This window comes from Rhinopithecus roxellana, chromosome 2 (genome assembly GCF_007565055.1).
Source record: "Rhinopithecus roxellana isolate Shanxi Qingling chromosome 2, ASM756505v1, whole genome shotgun sequence".
Lineage (NCBI taxonomy): Eukaryota > Metazoa > Chordata > Mammalia > Primates > Cercopithecidae > Rhinopithecus > Rhinopithecus roxellana.
In genome coordinates this window covers 191,096,086-191,122,611 of record NC_044550.1, presented here as the reverse complement: position 1 = coordinate 191,122,611, position 26,526 = coordinate 191,096,086, and the positions used below count along the sequence as shown (strand labels likewise).

The 26,526-nt window shown below is 36.2% G+C and overlaps 1 protein-coding gene across 3 annotated transcripts in view; it reads right to left on the bottom strand.

Moving 5' to 3' along the window:
* Positions 1 to 26,526, bottom strand: part of ADAD1 (adenosine deaminase domain containing 1) — a 51,917-nt gene that overhangs the window by 12,037 nt on the left and 13,354 nt on the right. For 2 of the 3 annotated variants that reach the window (XM_010362553.2, XM_010362555.2), the window contains 6 exons: positions 24,135 to 24,203; positions 21,315 to 21,440; positions 9,714 to 9,837; positions 6,354 to 6,524; positions 4,941 to 5,170; positions 2,134 to 2,371 (listed from right to left, as the gene is read on the bottom strand). In XM_010362553.2, the coding sequence (XP_010360855.1) occupies positions 2,134 to 2,371; positions 4,941 to 5,170; positions 6,354 to 6,524; positions 9,714 to 9,837; positions 21,315 to 21,440; positions 24,135 to 24,203 (958 nt within the window). The remainder of the gene's footprint in view (positions 1 to 2,133; positions 2,372 to 4,940; positions 5,171 to 6,353; positions 6,525 to 9,713; positions 9,838 to 21,314; positions 21,441 to 24,134; positions 24,204 to 26,526) is intronic. The other variant, XM_010362554.1, reaches the window with a different exon arrangement.

Genomic DNA, 26,526 nt, shown 5'->3' with positions numbered 1-26,526 from the left:
CTTTTTGTTAGTGGTCTATAGTTTCTTGAGGACTAGGTACATTTTATATTTTTAAGATGCAGAGTTTAAAGTAATGAAATCTACCTTACTGTTATTTAAAATGGCTATATCCTTGTTTACTGTTTTGTCCACCTGATCTACCATGAACTGAAAGAGGTGAATTGTTGTCTCTACTAGTAGTGTGTTTCTACGTTTCCTTTCCTTGTCTTCTATAATTTCTGCTTTGTGAATGTGGCTATGTCACTTTCTGCTAAACATTCTTCTGTCCTCTGTATGAATTATACTGTTTATATTGCTAAGGTTTGTTGTTGTTGTTGTTGTTGGTCTTACTGTAATGCTTTGAGACTGAATTACACCTTGTCTAATATTTAGACTACACATTCTGGCTTTTTTTTTTTTTTTTTAAGATGGAGTCTCGCTTTATTGCTCAGGCTGGAGTGCAATGGTACGATCTCAGCTCACTGAAACCTCTGCCTCCTGGTTTCAAGTGATTCTCCCTGTCTCAGCCTCCCAATTAGCTAGGATTACAGGCACCTGCCACCATGCCCAGCTAATCTTTTGTATTTTTAGTAGAGATGAAGTTTTGCCATATTGGTCAGGCTGGTCTCAAACTCCTGACCTCAGGTGATCTGCCCGCCTTGGCCTCCCAAAGTCTTGGGGTTATGGGCGTGAGCCACTGCACCCGGCCTCTGCTTTCTTTTCATTTGTAATTACTTGGCAAGTATTTGGCCGTAAAAAATGTTAAGCTCATTTTATACAGTTTCATCTTTGTTATGCCATTACTTTATGTTTTCAGTAAATAATTTTTTAATGTCTTTCACAGAAGACCTGTTTGTCTATATATTTAGTTGAGTCTGTTATTAAAAGTAAAGCAATTGTTTATGCTGGCCTAAGTCATTTGATAAAAGTGTAATTCATCCTATTTAAAATATCAGTATTATGCTTAACTGAGTTCCTACTAAGAAATGTTTATGGGTTTGTCTTTTCTTTTTTCTTTTTCTTTTTTCTTTTTCCTTTTTGGGATAGGGTCTCGCTCTGTTGCCCAGGCTGGAGTGCAGTGATGTAGTCATAGCTCACTGCAGCCTCAAACTCCTAGGTTCAAGTGATCCTCCTGTCTCAGCCTCCTAAGTAGCTGGAACTCCAGGTATGCACTCCCACTCCTGGTTAATACTTTTTATTTTTTATATAAAAGACTGGGTCTCTCACTATGTTTCCCAGATTGGTCTTGAACTCTTGGCTTCAAGCCATGCTCCTGCCTCAGCCTCCCAAACTGCTAGGATTACAAGTATAAGCCTTCTTGACTGCTAAGAAACATTTGTATGTGGTCTTCATTTAAATTTGTCCTTCACAAAGAAAGCAATTTTAAGCATTTAAATTTTTAACAGTATTCACTGCCTCATTACAAATGTATGTTCACACTAAAAGAACAGTTTTACTGAATAATCAATGGCAGAGACATTATGAAGAAATGTCTAGAAGGCACAGAGCATCATAGTTAAGAACAAAGGCTTTGAAAATAAAATGTCTGGGTCAGAATCCAAGCTGTGTCATTAACTACTTGGGTAACCTTAGGCAAGATATTTAACCTAGCTTGAGTCTCAGAAACTGTAAAAAAATAAAAAAAATAAAAAATAAAATCACTCAACCTACAGGGTTATTATAAGAAGACAGTATAACACAGCACCATAGTTCTTACATGTAAGAGTACATAAGTAATATTTGGAAGAGTATATAAAAAATATAATTTCTGAGCCCCAGATTCAAAGTCAGATTCAGCAGAAGAAATTGAATTTCTAAAAAATTTACATGATTCTAATACTAAAGGTATTAAATTACAGTTGGAGAAACATAGGTTATGGAGCTAGATTCCTTGGGTTTGAATGGTGACTCTGCCATTTAGTATACATTTCAGTAAGCTATATAACTTCTCTACGTCTGTCTTCTCATCAGAAAAAAAAATATTAAAATATTAAAATTTTTAAAATTAGTACAACACCTGCAACACTCGACTAATGATAATAATTATTGTTCAGAGTTCAATAAATGGTATCCAAAAGAGTTAAAATAAAAACTGCAATAAATGTCTTCTTTTGCTTAAGTAATAAATGGTTTAAAGAAATTAGTAATTTTAACCTTTCAGTGATCTTCCCACTCAAGCCATCCACAATCTCCAAAGAAACATCTCCTTGTGCCCAATTCAGACTCAGAAATTTGTATTCCAAGTTCATTTGAAGTGGATATGCAGAGGGTACTAAACTAATATGAGGTCTGTTGACTAAGTAAAACATTGGAAGTTTTGAAGTGAGTGCATCATCAACACGTTGCTTTATAGCGATTTCTAAGCCTCTTGTATCACTGCAATTCCCATCACCTAGAAAGCATAAGAAAACACTCAAGTTCAATACTAAAAGACCATTCCAAAAATAAAAATAAATGAAATGATTGGAAATCATCCAAAGCCCATTTCACTATCCTTTATCTTTCAACCTTCCCTTTCCTAGTTCTATTCTCTTAGCATCTACTCCATATTCTTAACTAGAACCAGAACAGGGTAATAACAGATTTTCCATTTTAAAAAAGACTCTGATACAGAAAATAATGAAAAGTCCCTCTACTGAGCATTAGCAGAGAGCCACAGCTGCTCAGAAACTGGTACTGTTGTAACTGACTCAGAAAGAAATCTGGTACGTCCAGATTTGTCGACTGCATTGTAGCCTGATTTCTTGCAAGTGCAGTTGACAAATCTAGATGAGAAACAATTGGTGAAAGTGAGTCATTTTCAAACATCTAAGGGCCACAAATTTTAACTTTTCCAATACCACAATGCTTCAATTTCACAACACAAAATAATTTAAAGAGTGACCATTTCTGGTTAAAACTGTGCCAATACCAAAAGCTTTGAATTCTCAGTTATAATAATTATTGAAGGAGAGATCTCAAAAAGATGCAATGTTACTACTAAAAAACAGTGAGTTGCATCAAACTTAAAACGGAAGTTAGGAAGCAGTCATTCTTATTTAAAAAACAGTTATTCTAAAGCATATCTCTTTCTTTCTCAGAAGGTCAGAAGTTCTTGCAACAGAATCTTTGTAAACCACTGGATATATTTCACAAATAAAGTTTTATGTCCTTATCATTAAAATTGTTGAGATGGTTACTAGGGCTGCTTTATGACTATCTGGGCCCTAGAAAATGATGTAAAAAGGACATGTACTGCTTTTGGCATCCTTTTTCTAAATACTTCCTTAAGTGTTTATCAAGAGTGACAAATGATCAAGACAAATGAAGAGTGACAAAAGAAAACTAATCAAATAAAAAATATACTTGGGCACAGAATAAAAGTTGGAAAATATAAGGTGTGAGGAATAGTTAATATATCTACAATGAACAGTAGATAATAAGGATTTTTTAAAAGCCTAATGTATTTATTACACTCTGCAATGAAATAATGACAGTGGTTGCACCAAAAAAAAAAAAAAAAAAAAAAAAGACATTTGGAAAAAGGAAGAAAAAAAAACCTGTAAGTCAAGCTCCTCATGAAATGCTTTAAACATCAAATTGTTTACCTAGATGCTTTAATGGGAAGTATAAAACCTAATATAATAGAAAAAAGTTTATAAATATTTTATTATAAATTTTACTTTTTCCCTTCATATATGTGTGCACTAATAATTTACTATATCTGAGGTATGGTTTTAATATATCTTGAGGCTCAATCTTGTTCCTAGAAAATAAATCTCTAAAAATATGCAATATAATTGAAAAATTTTGATTTGATTCATTCAAAAGGATCTGAAATAATATGAAACTCCAAGGTTAAAGTCAAAGGTTAAATCTAATCAAACACTATAGAAGACTTGACCTGACAATAATTCATATATATATATATACAAAATCTATCAAAAGCAGCAGCATGAAAAGTTATGAAAACTGGGTTTGAATTCAGGCTCTACCACTAACTAAGCAAACTGACAGACTTTAGGCAAGTATTTTATTAACATTGTGAATGTGATCGGAAAAAGAAAAGAAAAAAGGAAAGGACTGAATAAGAGATTCCCTAAGGTTATCAGCTGCTTCTTAGAAGTCCACAAACTATATTTAAAATGGATTTCTTCACTAGGAAGGATTCTCTACACTTCAATTATACAAATCAAATTAGTACATGAAAAGGACCTCTGGATGGAAATAACTTCTGGACAAACATTTTTGAAGTACTTAGGCAGAAAAACTTATTGTAATAGGGGTTACCAAATTTGCAAGATATATTGTAAAAAGTTTGAGAATGAATACAAATCTAGCTTTTTTTAATAGTCAAGAAAGACATTTTTTTTCCAGAATACTCTGATAACTTTCTATTTAAAGATAGTAAATGCCCTTTTAATGCAAGCCTAGATCCCATGTTTTAAATTTAAAAATTCCACCACTATAAAATGACAAAATGAGTATCTACAGAACATCCACAGCATAAAATTTGTTTCTGCAAACTTTTTGAAAAGTAAAATAACGCTTTAAAATAATGTTGGGGTACAGAAAACTCCTCAGAATATGAAACTTCAGCATGCTGAGTGCTTCGAAAATTGAAAGGCCTCAGAAATAAGCTTCACAACCAAGGTTTTTCTCTGATCTTTCCCTCATCTCCCTGTGTCACTGATCTTTCCCAAAGCACCAGAAGGAGCTCTCTCTGAAATTTCCTTATCCAGCTGGATGGTCACTACAACTTATGGCATCTTTATCCCACAATCTCTGCCTCCCACCTTTGGGATTCATTCATTCTCCCTGATAATTTATCATGAAACCAACAGCTCTACAAAACAGCAGATCTGTGTTTTGATCTTAAATAAAGTTTCACATATGCAAAAACTAATTTTATACTGATAAGTAAAGTACAGAGGATTTGCTTAGTGAGAGAGAGGCCCAGGAGGTTATGAAATCTCACTCACCAACTAGTATACTGCTGATGTAAACTGGCTGTATAAAATGACTCAGCAATGCTCCCTGTACACCAAGCACTTCCCATCTGGTCAATTTGTCACTTGAGGACATACTGCTTATTCTATTAACACCATCTTTAGGACAGTAAACAGTCAGATAAATTTTGCCTTCAACAGCCACGTGGAGACAGAGTTCTTCATTGGCTTCAAATGCAGATATAGAATGTGGATTAAGACGTCTAGAGAAAGAAAAGAAAGTTTCTTCCTTTAAAAAACAAAGGTGACAGAACAAAATCTACCTGTACCTAAGAACTGTTCTCTAACATGTTTAACTTCCCAGTGTACATTTAATTCCAGTAACAGAAACAGATGCAAGAAAGCAAGGCAGGAATGGAGTGCCTTCATTCCACAATAGTAATATAAAACAGAAATGAACCACATTTAGAGCCTCCAATCGAGATATTTTTCATATTATTACCATTTTATGTCCCTTAAAATTCAAAGAAACACTAATTTTTATCCCTATCATAGTTTATGAATTAGTTCCTTCCTCTGTATGAAATTTTTTTAAAACTACAAAATGAAAGAACGAAAAAAAGGGAAACTGACTACTTTTCTTTGTCATCTTCATTAAAAATGCAAAATTATTTTTCTTTAAGTTTCTTTCTAGAGAACCCTGACCTCATTCTCAAAGGTGTTACTAGAGGGATATTTTTAAAAATATTACCCATGGTTACTTACCACTAGATGGTCAGACTTGAGGTGACTTTTACCGTCTTCTTTGTTCTTGTTTGTACTGTTTAAATGTTATGCTACCTGATATTCATTCATCAAAGCAATAATATTTTGGCCATAGGTTAAAGTTTTTCTTAACTCTTGTATTTGTATGTGAGTAGTGCATAAATCCACACTTCCTAAAGTTTATGAGGTCTTCAAAGTAGAAAGGAGCAGAAGATTTTTTTTACTAGCATAGCAAAAAAAGTGGTGAAGTACATGCAACTTTTAGGTACAGGTTGAGTGTTGCTTATCTAAAATGCTTGGAACTAGAAGTGTTTCAGATTTCGGTTTCTTCACACTGGAATATTTGCTTTACACATACCAGGTGAACAGAAATCCAAAATCTGAAATATGAAATGCTCCAATGAGAATTTCCTTTGAGCGTCATGTCAGTGCTCAAAAAGTTTCCGATTTTGGAGCACTTTGAATCCCAGACTTTTGGATTTGGGAAGCTCAACCTGTAGAAGTAATAGATTAGATTGAGGGGAAAAGGATTTGGGGTCTCCTGCAGGCCACAAATAACAACTCAAAGCTGAAGAGAAAATATGGGTAATTAGAATTTACATGTTCTATTTGCTGTAGAAAGTCAGAATGTGTGGCATGGCCATCCTACTTGCTTTTAAAAACAACTTCTATAATACTTACAACTGTGACTTAATCTGGGCTGATCCTTTAGGCAACTGGTTCATGTAAAGGCAAATGTTGATATTCTGCTTAAGAGTGAGTAGATCAGAAGTTGGTTCTGTACAAAATATTGATTTTTCCATCATAGTAGGATTTTTGCTGTAGAAGAGCAGAAGTTGTCTATAAAAGTACCTAAAATAAATGTTATAATTTTGTCAAGTAATAAACTTTATAAAAGATGTATCTCAATGGGCATCGTGTCCATATGTGTCACAAGCAATGTCCTGTGTGTCAAAAGTTTTGACACAGGTAAGAACTCCTAAATTAATCTTAGCTTTATTTAATGAAAAATTAAGGTTCTTGAAAGTTCTTAACTGGAGGCCAGTCCGCCCTGTAACCTAACCTAAAACACCATTTTTTCTCGACTACTCCACTTCTGTTCCACATTAGGGTCTTCCAACTATCATCTTCTGCAAAAGACTCATTTCTCTACTGATTCCTCCCTTCTTCTTCAGACAGTTCTGCTCCCAGTCTCCCAGATGAAGTGCCAACTTTTTGCCTTACTTCTATTTCCCCTTCCCTACCCAAACAAATTACTACAAAAATGACAAAAACTGTGGTTCCCTGCTCCTTAATGGTTTTAAAGAAAAAATACAAGAGTATAGGAACAATACAATGAACACCATAAGTTGTATTAAGAAATGAAGCAGATATAGTTACTGATAATTTATTGTATGTTTCAAAATAACTAAATGAGTGGAACTGGAATGCTCCAAACACAAAGAAATGAAAAATGATTGAGGAGAGGGATATCCCAATTACCCTGACTTGATCATTACACATTTAACGGTTGTATCAAAATATCACATTTACCTTATAAATATGCACAACTATTATATATTCACAATAATAAAAAATTTTAAAATTCAATTTTTTTTTTTAAAAAAGGGAAGCAGAGCTCCTGAAAGACTACAACTAATCAAATTAAGGACAAATACTATTTTGCTTATTTAATAAACCATGACTTTAAGATACACTCCCTTGAATCCCATCATCAAAAATATACAGTAAAAATTAAGCAACAGTATGTAAAAATGCCAAGCACAGGAATAAGTAACACAAAAGAGGTAGCTTTTAAAGACGTCAAATAATTCCATAAGCACTGACAGGGGGTGGAGGGCAATGAGATGCATTACCCTCATAGTCTTGCTGAATAACTTTTAGGATTATAGGATTCCTCATTACTAGAGATACAAATTTATATTTTTTCAGGTACACGTATCTAAATTTATTTTAAAATACTCTACTGAAGAAAACACCAACACAAAAAGTGAGAATGCAGAGATTTAACAAGGACAGCAGAATGCTAATAACTGCTGAAGGTGAATGAGAATTTGCTATCCTGTTCTCACTTGAGTGTCTTTGAACACATCCATAAGAGGCTGGGTGCAGTGGCTCACCCCTGTAATCCCAGCATTTTGGGAGGCCGAGGGGGGCGGATCAAGACCAACCTGGCCAACATAGTGAAACCCCGTCTCTACTAAAAATACAAAAAAATAGCCAGGCCTGGTGGTAGGTGCCTGTAGTCCCAGCTACTCAGGAGGCTGAGGCAGGAGAATTGCTTGAACCTGGGAGGCAGAGGTTGCAGTGAGTGGAGATAGCGCCACTGCACTCCAGCCTGGGCAATAGTGCGAGACTCTGTCTCAAAAACAAACAAAGAAACAAACAAAAAACACAAAAAAATGCCCAAAACATCCATAAGTTAAATAAAAAGTCATTTTAATGGTTTAAAGAACTAAAATGAGTAAGATCTAGTATTTCATGGCACAACAGGATGACAATAGTCAATAACTGTACATTTTAAAATAACTAAATGAGTATAATTGAAATCTCTGTAACACAAGACAAATGCTTGAGTTGATACATACTCCATTTACCCTAAAGTGATTATTGTGCACTGTATCAAAATAGCGTATGCACACTATAGACATATACACTATGTACCCACAAAAATTAAAAATAAGAAATTATAAAATTTAAGAAAGAATTCCTAATTTAGTAGGAATAAAGAGGAATTATAAACAAAAAATAACCAAAAGCTGGTGGATATTATGAGAAATAGCACTCATTTCCCATTTTATATGCTTTCATACGAAGTGACTTGCAAATTCCTTTCTTTCCCACTTGCTATTCATTCCTCTTGTAAAGAACAGAGTGACTGAGTCTGGAAAAAGAAACTAGGCATGCTCACCTAAGCCCTTTTCTCTCTCTCTCTTCAAGATACGCCAGCCTCAAGAATCCCTTATCTATACTGTGCTTTATGGTAAACTTTGCATAATCCTCATGAATGAAAACCTGTTGGTTTCTGGTGCTGTCCTTGGATAAGTATGGCTATTCAGGGGTGAAATAAGACCAAGCCTACTGAGTGTGGATTAAAAGCTATACTTTTCAGTAACTTCAGTCATAAAAAAGTGTTATTTTTATCTTTCAAAAAAATACATTGTAGGATTTTCTTTTTCTTTTTATTTTTTTTTTTGAGACAAGGTGTTAGTCTATTGCCCATGCTGGAGTGCAGTGGAGCAATCTTGGCTCACTGCAACCTCGATCTTCTGGGCTTAAGCAATCTTCCCACCTCATCCTCTAAAGTAGCTGGGACTACAGTTGCGTGCCACCATACCTGGCTAATTTTACTTTTGTAGAGACTAGGTCCCACAATGTTGCCCAGGCTGGTCTCGAACTCCTGTATTCAAGCAATCCTCCCACCTTAGCTTCCCAACGTGTTGGGATTACAGGTGAGAGCTACTGTGCCTAGCTGACTGTAGGATTCTTAAAACTGAGTTTGGTCGGGTGTGGTGGCTCACGCCTGTAATGCCAGCACTTCGGGAGGCCAAGGCAGGTGGTCACCTGAGATCATGAGTTTGAGACCAGCCTGACCAACATGGTGAAACTGTCTCTAATAAAATACAAAAAATTAGCCAGGCATGTTGGTGCATGCCTGTGATCCCAGCTACTTGGGAAGCTGAGACAGTAGAATAGCTTGGACCTGGGAGCCAGAGATTGCAGGAAGCAGAGACTGTGCCACTGCACTCCAGTCTGGGCAACAAAAGTAAAACGCCATTTCAAAACAAAACAAAACAACAAAAACTGAGTTCACAGGTCTTAATAACAGAAGCCACTAAAATCCACAGGGTAGACATTGGAGTTACTATGATAAATGTTCCAAAGATGACATGGAATTATTCTGATGACTTAGATAAGAAAATGTGACATCCTTGGCTCTATGATCAATAAAATTCCATTTGTAAATGAAGACATTTATATGAAGTTACTTTGGGCTGAGAGCATTCATATTTAATAACATTAATACATGTATTATCTTACCTAAGAAGAGACCTTCTTGCTGTAACAACAGCATGAGTGTCATGCAATACTCTTCCATTTGGCTTAATGTCCTGGCTGTAATTGTATTCACCTGTGCCTATAGCTACAACCTCATGCTGTCCAGCTGAAAGAAAAAGGTAGACAGTAGCAGGTTAATTTAACCTTTCTCTTCTCTACGTTCAACTCTTACCTCTATCTCACCATTTTTAATTTAGTAGAATATATTAACTGAAAAGATGAAAAAATAATTCCACAATTTAAAATAAGAGTCTTAGAGCCTTCTAAGAAGCAAAATTGGAAAGTAGTATCTCAGTGAAAAAGGTAGATGTTTTATAATACTTCATCTAAACTTTTACCACAATCAACAGAATTACCAAATGTCCTTGGCTTTCAAATATGGCTTTCTATCTCTTCTACATCTAGATGTATTTGATCTTCTAAGACACTTCATTTGCCATTCTGCTTCTGTCTTAAATTATCTATATTTAATGCCTCTAATTTATCTATATTTAATGCCTCTAATTTTTCTTAATCCACTCAAACCCTATAAACCAAATTAATTTTTCTTTGTTCTACTGAAGCTGCTTTCTTAAAAACAAAAAACAAACAAACAAAAAAAACCTTATGCTTTTTCCAGTAGCTTTGTTCCATTTACATTTTGCTGTGCCCTGCTTGAAATCTTCTGGAAATTCTATGCTCCAAAAATACACAATTCAAATTGGCAGATTTTCCCCTCACATTCTAATTAGGCCTTTCCATTGCCCAGTGACTAGATCACTCCTTTTCCCCCCATATTCCCCTTTGAATATCCTCCTCATTCTTTCTATCTCTTACTTCAGAAAATCTTGAGTTTTCGTTTTTCAAACAAAGTTCAATTCTACATTCACAACTACCTAACGGATTTTTACTATTAGGCTGGTGCAAAAGTAATTGCAGTTCTTTTTTTTTTGGCACCAACCTAATAATTCAGCAACAATTGCTGAGGTGTTACCAAGTACCGGGGACTAAAGTAGATGTTAGGAATAAAATGTTGAGCAAGACATACCTTCATTAGGCTTATAGCAGAAGAGACAGAAAAAACACTAAACAAACCCCAAAGTGTGATAAGTGCTTTGAGGGAAACAATTATGAGGCTTATGTGAAGATAATGAGAGAAAAGCTTATCTTGTGCAGACTAGTTGCAGAATTCCTCCCTAACGAGCTGAAATTTAAGCTTCAGCACCAGCGAGACAAAGGGTATTCTAGTCAAAAGAAATAACACGTGCACACCACCCTGGGCAAAGACAGAAGACTATTTCTCTCCTGGGCAAAGAGAGAAGTATAGCTAATCTAATAAGTGGGGTGAAGAGAATGGTGTAAGATGAAGTTGGAGAAAGAGGTGTTATATAGTACACAATGCTGAGAAGTTTATGGATTTTTACCAAAGAGCTATGGGTAAGCTACTGAAGTAAAAACCATCTTGGATTACATTTCCTTCCTACAAAGCAAACAAAATAATCGACAAAATAAAAAGACAACTTACAGATCAGAAGAAAATATTTGCAAAGCATATCTCCAATAAGGGGTTAATAGCCAAAGTATATATATAACTCCCACAACTCAATAGTAAAAAGCAAGACACTTGATTTAAAAATGGGAACAGAACCTGAACAGACATTTTCTTTGAGAGAAGACATACAAAGAGGTATATGAAAAGGTGCTCAACATTACTAATCACCAGAGAAGTGCTAGCAAAATCACAATGAGATATCCTCACCCGTTAGGATGTCTATTATAAAAAAGTCAAAATGTAAGTTTTCATGAGGATGTAGATAAAAACCCTTATACGTTGTTGGTAGAAATGTAAGTTTTTATAGGCATTGTGGAAAACTATGGAGATTCCTCAACAAAATAAAAATATAACTTGCCATATAATCCAGCAACCCCACTTCTGTGTATATATCCAAAGGAAGTGAAATTAAGATCCGAAGAGGTATCTACACTCCCATGTTCACTGTAGCATTATTCACAATAGTCAAGATACAGAAACAACCTAAATGTCTCAATAAAGGAACAGATAAAGAAACTATGACATATATATAATGGAATGTTTTTCAGCACCCCCAAAAAGAAAATTCTGCCATTTTCAACAATATGAATGATTCTGGAAGACATTATGTTAAGTGAAGTAAGCCAGACACAGAAAGACAAACACTGCATAATCTCACTCATATGTGGAATCTAAAAAGGTTGAACTCATAAAAACAGAGGAGAACGGTGGTTACTAGTGGTTAGAAAGAAGGGGAAATGGAGAGACATTAATCAAAGGGTACAAATGTGGAGTTGTAAAACTAATAACTTCTGGAGACCTAATGTAGAGCATGGAGACTACAGTTAATAGTAACGTATTATATATTTGAAATTTATTGTCAATATTGTGGGTGGTAGGGTGGAGAGCAGGTAGACCAGGAGGCTATTGTGGTAGAAAAAACAAGGAGTGGTAAACTGTGTTACATGTTTCTGGAAAGTCAAGTGAATAGGTAACAAAATCCACTGGATTGTGCAACATGCAGGTAGTGGGTACCTCGGCAAGGGCTAATTTCCAAGAAAAAAGAAAAAACTAAGTTGAAGCAAAGAGTAAACATAGTGGCTGTCAGGAGCTTCTTGATGAAGTCTGGCTACAAAGTCAAATAAATAATGACTGGATTAAGTAGAAAGGTGTCATGGGTTTAAAGGAGGGTTTGTTTTATTTTTAGGATGAAAATTTGGGAAGCCAGGCTTTCTAGAATACTGAAGAGATGAAAGCAAAGATGTATTATTCAGGGACACCTGGGCACAGACTCTGCTTTCATTCCTAGGATAGGGATGTCACGCTATGAATGCTGAATCTGACTCAATAACCAGGTCTTAAACCTTCCCTTAAATAGAATTATATAGTGTCAGTTTAAGTTCCAGAATGGTGATATAAGCTCTGAGTTGTAAAGGGTAATAATGTAGCAAGTAACTCAGCTTCTTTCTCGGCTCTGTAACTCAACTTGCAATGCTTCAGGGCGATACTCAAGTTTGTTATTGCCAGAAAAAGAAGAGTTAACCGAAAGAAGGAATTTATCAAGATGTGAGAAGGAATGGAATCAGAATTCAAGTAGAAGAATTAGCCTATAGGAGGAGTGATGCTTCCTCTACTGTCACAGTAGAGAAGATGGATACAAGTGCAGGAAAGTATATAGATTTGGTGGCAGGGGAGGGAAGGATATTTAGATTTGATACTTTCTTATAGACCCAATTAAAAATGATAAGGTGATTTTTGACGGGGGAAAATGGCAGACAGGACACAGGACTAACATGCAGCTTCCACTTGGACGAACAGAATAGCGTGTGGAGACTCACATCATGAACTTTTGCTCCAAGAACCACTGCAGGAACATATCAGGAAAACCAAAGGAATTCACAGACCCTCTGAAAGAAGTAGCTTGCCATTGCAAACTCTGTGAGACAGCTGAAAAACTGTGAGTTCCCAAAGTGTGAGGTGGGGAAAAGCCTACCTCTGAACACACATTGGGGAACATAAAAATCCAGATCACAGGAGAAGGATTTAACCTTACCTAGAGATGAAATAAATTTAGGGAGCCAAGCAAAATAGAAGACAAACAGCACGAAGAGCCCTGTAGGAGATCCCAGTCCCCAGCCCACTGAAGTCATCCCTGGCTTTATCTCATAGGGGTCCTTGGATAAGGCAGCCAGTGGGACTGGGAACGGGCCACAGGTTAAAGGAAGCTTCTAGCTGAAGTTTGTAATAATTTTGACTGAGTACAAATTTTCCTGAGCAAAATCCATGGGGGCGAATGGGAAGTGCAGATAGCAGTGCAGAAGCCACACCCTATGACAGGCTGCAGGCCTGAAAGCCCTGCTTGCTTTCTCAGTGGGGAGGATTATAGCCTCGGGCCAGATCTCAGCCCTGCCTGCTGCTGCCTGAATATAAACTGAGCTCTGTTGGTGGGACACTGCAGGAGTTAGACTGGCCTTGTTGGCTGTGTGGGGCCTGGGTGAGGCCTGTCACTGCTGGCTCTCCCCAGCTACCCTGGTGACATGTATGACACAATAGAGGCAGCCATAATCCCCCTAAAACATAACTCCATTGGCCTGAGAACCATCCTGCCATCCCCCACAGTGGCCACAGCACAAGGAGAGTCTGAGCTCAGACTCGCTTAACCCTGCTCCTACCTGATGGTTTTTCTCTACCTGCCCTGGTAGCCGAAGACAAAAGGCACTCTTGGGAGCTCTACAGCCCCATCAATTGCCAGAGAAACCTGAATACTTATCCTGGCTAAGGTAGGGCAAGCTTATATCCCCCCATTCTCTGATGACAGCTGGTGCTCCCTTGAAAGTGCCACCTCCTGGCTGGAGGCCAACCAACTCAAGTCATTACAGCAACTCATAACAGAACCACCCTGCTCCAAAGAAGGAGAAAACAACAGCTAATTTCACCTCCTGCAATATGCTGGCTAACCAGAGGTCCTGAGACTGTCCATGTGGCAATTTCACTGCTAGCATAGCCAGCATTTGAGAAAACCAGCACACTAAACAAAACTATAACCAAGGATTCTCACAGAGTCCACTTCACTACCCTGCCACCTCCACCAGAGCAGGTTCTGGTATTCATGGCTGGGAGATCTGAAGATGGATGACATCACAGGACTCTTTGCAGACATTCTCCAATACCAGCCTGGAGCCTGATAACCCTGCTGGGTGGCTACACCCAGAAGGGCAGTAACAATCACTGCAGTCTGGTTCTCAGGGAGACCCATCCTTAGGAGAAGGGAAGAGCACCACATTAAGGGCTCACCCCATGGAAAAAAAGAATGTGAAGAGCAGGCCTTGAGTTCCAGATATTTCCACTGAAACAGTCTCCCCAAATGAGAAGGAACCAGAAAAATAAATCTGGTAATATGATAAAACAAGATTCTATAACATCCCCAAAAGATCACATTAGCTCTCCAGCAATGCATCCAAACCAAGAATAAATCACTGAACTGCCAGATAAAGAATTCAGAAGCTTGATTATTAAGCTCCTCAAAGAGGTGCCAGAAAAATGTGAAAACCAACTTAAATAAATTAAAAAATATATATATAGGGTATGGATGAAAAAGTCTCCAGAGAAAAAGCTATCATAACGAAAATAAAATCACAACTTCTGGAAAAGTCACACTTAGAGAAATACAAAATGCACTGGAAAGTTTCAGCAATAGACTAGAACAAGTAGAAGAAATAACTTCAGAGCTCAAAGACAAGGCTTTTGAATTAGCCCAATCTGACAAAGAAAACAGAACTTAAAAAAATGAACAAGGCCTCCAAGAAATTTGGGATCATGTTAAATGACCAAACATAATAACTATGGAGTTCTTGAGGAAGAAGAAGAATCTAAAAGTTTGGAAAACGTATTTGAGGGAAAAATTGAGGAAAACTTCACTGGCCTTGCTAGAGATGTAGACATCCAAATATAAGCAGCTCAAAGAACACCTGGGAAATTCACCACAAAAAGATCACCACCCAGGCACAAAGTCATCAGGCTACCTAAAGTCAAGATGAAGCAAAGAATCTTAAGAGCTGTGAGAAAAAAGCATCAGGTAACCTATAAAGGAAAACCTATCAGATTAACAGATTTCTCAGCAGAAACCCTACAAGTCAGAAGGGATTGGGGTCTTATCTTTAGACTCTTTAAACAATAATTATCAGCCAAGAATATTGCATCCAGCAAAACTGAGCTTCATGAATGAAGGAAAGATAGTCTTTTTCAGACGAACAAATGCTAAGAGAATTCACCACTACAAAGCCAGTATTAAATAAATGCTAAAAGGAATTATGGATCTTGAAACAAAATTATCAAAATACACCAAAATAGAACCTCCTAAAAGCATAAATTTCACAGGGCCTATAAAACCATAACACAATTAAAAAAAAAAAAAAAAAAAAACACCCAAGGTATTCAGGCAACAACTAGCATGATTAATAGAACAGTACCCCATATCTCAAGACTAATATTGTATGTAAATGACCTAAATGCTCTACTTAAAAGATATAGAATTGTAGAATGGATAAGAACTCACCAACCAAGTTTCTGCTGTCTTCAAGAGACTCACCTAACACATAAGGACTCACATAAGGTAAAGGGGTGGAAAAAGACACTCCATGCAAATGGAAACCAAAAGCAAGCAGGAGTAGCTATTCTTATATCAGACAAAACAAACTTTAAAGCAGTAGCAGTTAAAAAAGACATAGAGGGACATCATATGATGATAAAAGGATTAGTCCAACAGGAAAATATCATAATCCTAAATAAATATGCACTTAATATTGGAGCTCACAAATTTATAAAATAATTACTACTACTTAAGAAAAAAGATAGATGGCAACACAATAATAGTGGGGAACTTTAATACTCCACTAACAACACTACACTGGTCATCAAGACAGAAAGTCAACAAACAATGAACTTAAACTATACCCTATAACAAATGAACTTAGCAGATATTTACAGAACATTCTACCCAACAACTGCAGAATATACATTCTATTCATTAGCACATGGAATATTCTACCAGATAGACCATATGAGAGGTCACAAAACAAGTCTCAGTAAATTTAAGAAAACTGAAATTATATCAAGTACTCTCTCAGACTACAGTGGAATAAATTTGGAAATTAACTCCAAAATGAACCCTCAAAACTATACAAATATATGGAAATTAAATAATCTGCTCTTGAATGATCTTTGTATCAACAATGAGATCAACATGGAAATTAAAAAATTATTTGAACTAAGCAATTATTGTGACACAATCAATCAAAACCTCTGGGATACAACAAAAGTGGTGCTAAGAGGGAAGTTCACAGCATTAAATGCCTATATCAAAAGTCTTAAAGGGCACAAACAGACTATCTAAAGTGATGCCTCAAGGAACTAGAAAAACAAGAACAAACCCAAACCCACTAGAAGAAAAGGTATAATAAAGATCAGGGCAGAAACAGATAAAACTGAAACAAAAAACACCAAAAACAAAAGATAAATGAAACGAAAAGCTGGTTCTTTGAAAAGACACACAAAATTGATAGACCAGTAGTGAGATTAACCAAGAAAAGAAGAAGGAAGATCCAAATAAGCTCAATCAGAAACAAGACAGGAGATATTATAAGTGATGACACCGAAATACAAACGATCATTCAAGGTTACTATGAACACCTTCACATGCACAAACTAGAAAACCTAGAAGAGATGGATAAATTCCTGAAAACAGACACCCTCCTAGATTAAGCCAGGAAGAAATAGAAACTCTGAACAAACCAATAAAAAGCAGTAAGAGTGAAACCATAATTTTAAAAAGGCCAAAAAAAAGTTCACAACTGGACAGATTCACAGCTGAATTCTATCATTCAAAGAAGAATTGCTACCAATCTTACTGAAACTATTCCAAAAATAGAGAAAGAGGGAATGCTCCCTAAAACATTCTGTGAAACCAGTATCACCCTAATACCAAAACCAGCAAAAGACATTAAATAAAAGAAAAACTAAAGACCAATATCCCTGATGAACATAGAAGCAAAAATCCTCAACAAAAATACTAGCTAACTTAATCCAAGAGCATAAAAGATTATACACCATGATCAAGTGGGTTTCATACCAGGGATGTAGGGATGGTTTAACATATGCAAGTTGATAAATGTGATACACCACATAAACAGAATTAAAAACAAAAATTATGTGATCATCTCAATAGATACAGAAAAAGCATTTGACAAAATCCAGCATCCCTTTAAGATGAAAACCCTCAGCAAAATTGGCATAGGAGGGACATAACTTAAGGTAATAAAAGCCATCTATGACTAACACACAGTCCGCATTACTGAACAGGGAAATGTTCAAAGTGTTCCCCCTGAGAAAGAACTGGAACAAGACAAGGATGCCCATGCTCATCATTTCTATTCAACATAGTACTGGAAGTCCTAGCCAGAGCAACCTGACAAGAGACAGAAATAAAGAACGTCCAAATCAGTAAAGAGGGAGTCAAACTGTCACTGTTCACTGATGATATGATCATATACCTAGAAAACCCTAAAGAGTCATCCAAAAACCTCCCAGAGCTGATAAATGAATTCAATAAAGTTTCAGGATACAAAATCAATGTACAAAAATCAGTATCTCTGCTATGCACCACCAGTGACCAAGCTGAGAATCAAATCAAGAACTAAACCCTCTTTACAACAGCTAAAAAAAAAAAAGGAATATACCTAACCAAGGAGGTGAAAGATCTCTACAAGGGAAACCACAATACACTGCTGAAAGAAATCACAGATGACAGAAACAAATGGAAACACATCCCATGCTCAAGGATGGGTAGAATCAATATTGTGAAAATCACCATACTGCCAGAAGCAATCTACAGATTCAAAGCAATTCCCATTGAAATACCATCATTGTTCTTCACAGAACTAGAAAAAATCCTAAAATTCACATAGAACCAAAAAATAACCTGCATACCCTAAGTAAGACTAATCAAAAAGAACAAATCTGGAGGCATCACATTACCAGACCTCAAACTATATACTACAAAGCTACAGTTACCAAAACAACATGGTATTGGTATTGGTATACAACTAGGCATGCAGAAAAATGGAACAGAATAGAGAACCCAGAAATACAACAAAATACTTATAGTCAACTGACCTTTGACACAGCAAACAAATACATAAAGTGGGGAAAGGACACCCTATTCAACAAATGACTCTGGGATAATTGGCAAGCCACATGTAGAACAATAAAACTGGGTCCCTCATCTCTCACCTCATACAAATATCAACTCAAGATGGATCAAAGACTTAAATCTAAGACATTAAGCCATAAAAATTCTAGAAGGTAACATTGGAAAAACTCTTCTACATTTTGGCTTAGGCAAAGAGTTCATGACCAAGAACCCAAAAGTAAATGCAACAAAAACAAAGATAAATAGATGAGGCTTAAACTAAAACACTTCTGCACAGCAAAAGAAAAAATCAGCAGAGTAATCAGACAACACACAGAGTGGGAGAAAATCTTCGCAAACTATGCGTCTGACAAAGGACTAATATCCAGAGTCTATAAGGAGCTCAAATCAGCAAGAAAAAAACAAATAATCCCATCAAAAAAATGGGCTAAGGACACAAATAGACAATTCTCAAAAGAAGATATAAAATGGCCAAAAATTATATGAAAAAGTGCTCAACATCACTAATATTCAGGAAATGCAAATCAAAACCACAATGCAATATCACCTTACTCCTGCAAGACTGGCTATAAATTAAAAATTAAAATAATAACGGATATTGACGTGCATGTGGTATAAAGGGAATACTTTTACAATGTTGGTGGGAATGTAAGCTAGTACAATTTCTATGGAAAACAGTAAAGAGATTCCTTAAAGAACTAAAGGTAGAGTTATCATTTAATCCAGCAATCCCACTACTGGGTATCTACCCAGAAGAAAAAAAGTCATTATATGAAAAAGACACCTGCATACACATGTTTATAGCTGCACAATTTGCAATTGCAAAAATATGGAACCAGCCCAAATGCCCATCAATAATGAGTGGATAAAGAAATTGTGGCACACACACACACACACACACACACACACACACACACACCCTGGAATACTACTCAGCCTGGACAGAGTTGGAGACCATTATTCTAAGGGAAGTAATGAGGAATGGAAAAATCAAACATTGTATGTTCTCACTTACAAGTGGGAGCTAAGCCAGGAAGACACGAAGGCATAAGAATGATATAATGAACTCTGGGGCCCTGGGGGAAGGGTAGTAGAGGGGATGAGGGATAACACTGGGTACAGCATAGACTGCTTGGGTCATGGGTGCATCAAAATCTCAGAAATCGCCACTAAAGAACTTATCTCTGTAACCAACCACCACCCGTTCCCCCAAAACTACTGAAATTTTTAAAAACTTGATGAGGCAAAGTTTCTAATAATACATCTTAAATATGTACTGATTGTGTGAGTGACTCCAGGAATGTTCATCTGATTTCACTCAGGCTTTTCCTGCTTATATTCATACTCATATCATCTAAAACTACATTTATTATTCTTATCCATGCTCTTCTCCAATCAGCTTCACACTAGCTTCTAGATTCCCTATGGATGAGGAAACATGATTATCCTATGTCAACTTTAAATGTTGGTATTACTTTTTATTCATGTCACTTCATCTATCATTTATTGTCCACTTTTACCTTATCAATTTTTTTTAAAACTGTATTTTTCCCTTCCCATTTATGTCCATCTCAACTCTAATGTAGGCACTCCATCACAACTACATAAATTGTGATTCCATAATTCAGGTTTAACCCCAGAAATCTTTAAAAAAATTATTTGTCAATTATTGTTTAAATACTCATTTATCTTAATCATTACAAATGAAATTAGACTTTTACTAAATGCCAAGTACTATGCTAAATACTTTATTGACATTATTATATCTAATCCTAACAACTCCATGAAGTTGGGTTGTTATTGTTTCTATTATCTCTACTTTTAAGAAATGAGAAAAAATTAAAGCATAGAGATGTTAAGTATATAATTTGCCCAAAGTAATTTAAATAGCAGAACTGAGTCTGATTAATGCTCCCAACAATTACAGCCCACAGTCTATCACTGTTTGAAATCACAGCTTTAATTGATCTTGTTAAATTTAACTTTTGATCTGTTTTTAAACCACTCCATAATCTGGCACTATTTTATCAATCTAATTGCATTTTGTATTACTCCTGTACATAGACTAATCTGTACTAGCAATAAATTTACCTCATTGTCCTGCAGTTTTCTCACTGCTGCTTCCCTCATTCCTTTCTCTATGCAAAAATGTCTTCCTTTCTTCTATTTATCCAAATTTTATCAACCCTTAAAGTTACAGCTTAAGTCATGCCTATTCCAAAAGATTTTAAACTCTATCATTTCTTTTCTATCTATGAATTCTCACACACTTTTTGCATTATGGAAAACAAGTTTTAACTTTTATCATCTTAGACTTTCAACTAGTATATTTATCTACCGTGCCTACTTAGATCATAACAACTCCTTAAGAATAGGAATCAAATCTCAAATTGTTTCTATGTAATTTATAATATCTAAATCAGAGACGAATGTAAGACTCAAATGGTTTCAATTAATGATGAACTCAGAACATTGAAGGGTTAACAGAAGATAAAAACATAGTTAGAATCACAACTTTATATGTCCACAAGAATAAGATTCCATATATCAATCTTTTCTTACTTGTAAAAGAAGAAAAGATGCTATTCTTAATGTTACTGAGGACTAGATTTCAGGAGGGTAGTGGTGCCAGCAGGGCTAACGTTTAAAATGTTAGGACTTTTACCATTTTGCAGTTCTCTGTTGGGTCCTGGTCAGTGTGCTTTATTTCTGCTCTGGAGAAGCTTTGTGTTTAATGACCCACACTTACCAGAAAAAGTCACTTCAAATCAATGCAACACCATTGTGTACAGGGGCAAAGATAGTTAACTAAAATATTACTATTAGATTATTACAATATTACTTTTTCCCAAATATTTGGACTTACCTCTTTCAATTATAAAAGCAGCCAATGAACTGCAATATTTCAGGTATTCTGAATGATTAGAAATTAGTTGATTAAATGTTTCTTTAACGATCTGTGAAATTTTTGCATACTGAATATGTCTCCCTTCTAGAAAAAAATCAAAACATAAATTTCAAGAACATTGTCCTCCTCCCAGAGCTGTCTTATTATTCTTATCATAACCTTACAATCAAATTATTTAATAATTTATAGATATCTGTAAGCAAACTTATAATTTAGGTCATGACTGAGATTTCAAAGTTTTCAATTCTAAAAGAATATGAGTTATTGAGCTTTTTGGATAACTTATAAAAGATGTGTCAGTATTACATACTAGCAGACTACTGATTTATATCTGTAGAGTTTGTCTGATGATATATTCAAAAGTCATACTGGACACAAGACAATTCTTTGTTGTACAGGTATGTGTCACACATTTTGCAAGATGAACAGCACCCCACTGAATGCCATTGTGACAACCAAAATACATTCTCTTATTATTTGTCCCATTGAGAACCGCTACAAACCACTAAGCATTTAGATTCTTGATACAGTTCCACGTTCTCACTAAAAAAGCTAGAAATTTTGAAAGAAGAGGAAGATAGTACTAAGTAACCTAGGATTACCATAGAACAGTTTATAACCAAGAATATACATCAAAAGTTATCTATGGATTTTTCTTTTTTTTTTTTTCAGATGGAGTCTCGCTCTGTCACCCAGACTGGAGTGCAGTAGCATAATTTTGGCTCACTGCAACCTCCGCCTCCTGGGTTCAAGCGATTCTTCCGCCTCAGCCTCCCGAGTAGTTGGGACTACAGGCATGCGACACCACGCCCGGATAATTTTGTATTTTTAGTAGAGACAGGGTTTCACCATATTGGCCAGGCTGGTCTTGAACTCCCGACCTCATGATCCACTCACCTTGGCCTCACAAAGTGCTGGGATTATAGGCATGAGCCATCGTGCCTGGCCTCATTATTTTTAATGAAGATATGGTCCAGTTAGAAACATATAGCAAAGTAGGCTGGACGTGGTGGCTTACGCCTGTAATCCCAGTACTTTGGGAGGCTGAGGCAGGCAGATCGCTTGAGGTCAAGAGTTCGGGACCAGTCTTGTCGACATGGTGAAACCCTGTCTCTACTAAAAATAGAGGTAGAGACAGGGTTTGGTGGTAGGTGTCTGTAATTCCAGCTACTTGGGAGCCTGAGGCAGGAGAATCGCTTGAAACTGGGAGGCAGAGGTTGCAGTGAGCTGAGATTGTGCCACCACACTCCAGCCTGGGTTACAAGAGCAAAACTTCATCTCAAATAAATAAATAAATAAATACACACACACACACACACACACACACACACACACACACACACACACACACATATGTATATGCATACAGCAAACCAGACAGGCTGGGAAATAGTGACTACTTCCGTAACTGGCCCAATAGTTTGTGGGTCTCAAATCATTCTTCTTCAAAAGTTATAACATTCAAAACTTGTTTTTACCCATAAATTTAAAGAATTTGCTTTCCCTTTTCTGACAAATGTATGTCTCCTGACCTGAGCCTACCAAGCCTGGTATTAAAAATACATATATAAAAACTACATATTTTTTCTCACAGATTATCACTTGTTTTCCTGAAGTAACAGCAATCTATATTATTTGCCATCCTTGACTTAGGATTCTATCCTCTTATTCACTAAAAATGTCCACAGAAGTTGAAAGGAAAGACAAGAGCCTCTTCTCATATTAAGAGATCACTGCTGTAGGACTGATCCCTCATTGCCCTCACTTCATCAATTCTTACAACTGTTAGGCCAGACACTATATCTAACTATTGGTGGATTTTGTCTTTTGAAAGGGCCTATTTTCCCTGGTCTGGTCTTTTTCTTTCAAGCAAGAACACAAATGTGCAAGGCCTTTTACTCTGTCTTAGAAAGACAGTGAATGCTGAATAGGCATAGAACTTTTCAGATCCTAGCCTGCAGGCCAGGAAAATGGAAAATAAAGGTTCCTTTTCTTTTTCCTCTTAAAAATACTCATTAAAGTCTGAAGTGTGCTCACTAGGTAGTAAATGTAAAAATTAAGAATAATTGTCTAGCTTTCAGGATATTCATAATCTAACAGGCAAAGTATATAATAACTACTATACAATGTGAAATGTGATTGTTAAAATAATATTAGTTACTATTTAGTGAGCATCTATGGTGTGCCAGGCACTGATGTAAGAATTTTACACTTATGAATTCATTTAATCCTCATAATAACCCTATGAGATAATTACTGTAATAACTATTTTACAGATGAGTAAAAAAGGTACACAGAGAAGTAACAGGTCACACAACTAGGCCACACTAGGTCACACAACTAGTAACTTCAATTGAAGCTGTAGCTTTCTTGGGCTTGAGTGACAAATAATGGCCATTAAAACTAAATAAACAAATTATTTGAAATGAATGTTTCAAATGATCTCCAAGTACCAGAAAGCCACTGGTTTTCATTTATGACAAGCCCACCAAAACAAAGAATTCTAAAAAAGATGTATGAAATTGATAAAACATCTCCTTACAGGAAAAAAAATAAAAAAATAAAAAAAACCTTTTCTTCAGTCTTTCCTCTCCATTCCTTATTTCTTTCATTTTTAGCATAGTATAGAAAAAAATTCTCCTTTTTGTAGAAGTGTGAAAGGTTTGGATGATAAAGTGTTAATGTACATTTTCGCACCTATGCTTATTTTAATTATGTTGTTACTATCTGTAATTGGGCTACTCTTCTAAAGAAGAACATCACAAAAAACTTTCCTACCATAATGTACTTTTGAAACATATGCTGGTTCAGGTAAAACAACAGGTTCTGCAGGGAAAGGAGGAGGACCTGTAAACAAAACAAAAACATAAGGAAACATGAAACTTCAACATTCCAAAGAGCTGGTATTTCTCTTTTGTTCTGTAATGAAACAGCAATCCAAAAATTATTTTTTTTCTGTATTTTTGCCAACTCTGGGCCATCAAATACTCATTAGCTCAGCCCTGATAAATGTCTTTCCTATTTTGAAATTGTTTATGCAAACAAATTTCTGAGTTTCCTAATCTTATACTACAATATTGCTTGCTTTGTAATAGATGAAACATCCTGAAAAGCTGCTAAAATGAAGTCCTATTTTAGATACATGTAAACAACTTTCTATTTACAATATGGTGAAAAACATTTTAAATTAATGTTCTATTAAAAATTAATGAGTAAAGTATATAATTTTATAAATAACACTATTTTATCAGGACATTTTTCTAAGGGAATGCTACATTCACAGTTTTCAATGCTTTTAGCCCTACTCTTTACAACTGCTTTTCAATTTGGTCTCCAAAGTTAGGGAGTACAGAAAAAAGTTTAAAAACCACTAAACCTGCGGACAAAATAATAATAACAATAATCAGGAAAACTTAAGGAAGAAGCTCCAGAAGCCAAGGTACCAATTAAAATAGTCAGTTTCTCTTAAGAATCATTCATAAAGACAAAGAAAGCAAACAGAACTGCTTCTCTGGAATTAATTTTGAGGAAGACAGAAATGAACAAAGATGACAATGTCACCTTAGAGCTCATACCAGTAAAAGAAAAATACTAAGTATGGTTTAGATACATACACTCTGGACTTTTTATTATTTTTATCTGATAAGAAATTCCAGTTTTATTTAGAGCACTACATCCCCCATACCATATAGTAACATTATTTATAAAGCATAAATTTTTTTTTTTCAAAAACTTTCAACTTTTTAGATACAAGAGGTACATGTGTAGGTTTGTTAACTGGGAATACTGCATGATGCTGAGGTTTGGAATATGGATTCCATCACCCTGATTGTGAGCTTGGTATTCAAAGGTAGTTTTTCTTTTACCCGCACCTCCCCCCACAGTGGGGGGACAATAGTCCACAGTGTCTACTGTTCCAATATTTATGGCTATATATGCTTAATCATACCTCCTAACATTAACAACAACTGAGAACTTGAGGTATTTAGTTTTCTGTTCCTGCGTTCATTTGCTTAGGATTATGGCCTCCAGTTCCATCCATGTTGCTGCAAAGGACATGACTTTATTTTTTTTAATGTCTGTATAGTAGTCCACAGTTGTATATATACCACACTTTCTTTATCCTATCTACCACTGATGGGCACCTGGGTTGATTCAATGTCTTTGTTGTTGTGAATAGTGCAGAGATGAACATAAGAGTGCACGTGTCTTTTTGATAGAATAATTTACTTTATTTTGGTTATAAACCCAGTAATAGAGTTGTTGACATTCTGGATTTTAGATAAGCAGAACTTTAAAACTCAGAGAAAGATAGATTTCATTCCATGGAATGAAAATTAAAGATACTAAATCCTATATATTAGGCATAAATAATTTCAACAAAGAAAGAAAGACTGTACAAGATGTTTTGCATTTTAAAACACCAAGTACAAGGCCAGGCATGTTGGCTCACGCTTGTAATCCCAGCACTTTGGGAGGCTTAGTTGGGCAGATCACTTAAGGCCGAGAGTTTGAGGCCAGCCTGGGCAACATGGCGAAACCCCATCTTTACTAAAAATACAAAGATTAGCTGGGCATGGTGGCGCACATTTGTAATCCCAGCTACTCAGGAAGCTGAAGTACGAGAATCACTTGAACCTGGAAGATGGAGGTTGCAGTGAGCTGAGACTGCGCCATTGCCCTCCAGTATGGGTGACAGAGAGACTCTGTCTCAAAACAAAAAACAAACAAAAACAAACAAACAAAAGAAAGAAGTCCCAAGACTTGTCCCCACAGCCCAACATACTGGCTGTGGCAGTCTGTGGCCGGAGGACGTCTTCAGGCCTAAACCTGACCCATCCTTCCTCATTGGGTGGGGTTTTCCTGCAGGATCTCCAATAACTCCAGCTAGAGGCTCACGGACAGAATTTGGATCTCCCTGGTCCTGAGCCCCTAAGTGGGAAGGGTGGCAGCAATCTCTGTGGACCAGCAGACTTAGCCTCTCCTCCTGATAGTCCTGAGGAATCCGGGCAGCACAGAGGAGTGGGTTTCTCCCCAGTGAAGCACACCCTCTCCAACAAAGGACAAAGTGCTCTGTTAAGCGGGTCCTGCTCCCCGTGCCACCCAACTGGGTGCGACATTCAAACAGGGATTGTCACGCACATTATACAGGAGTGATCCTACCGGCATC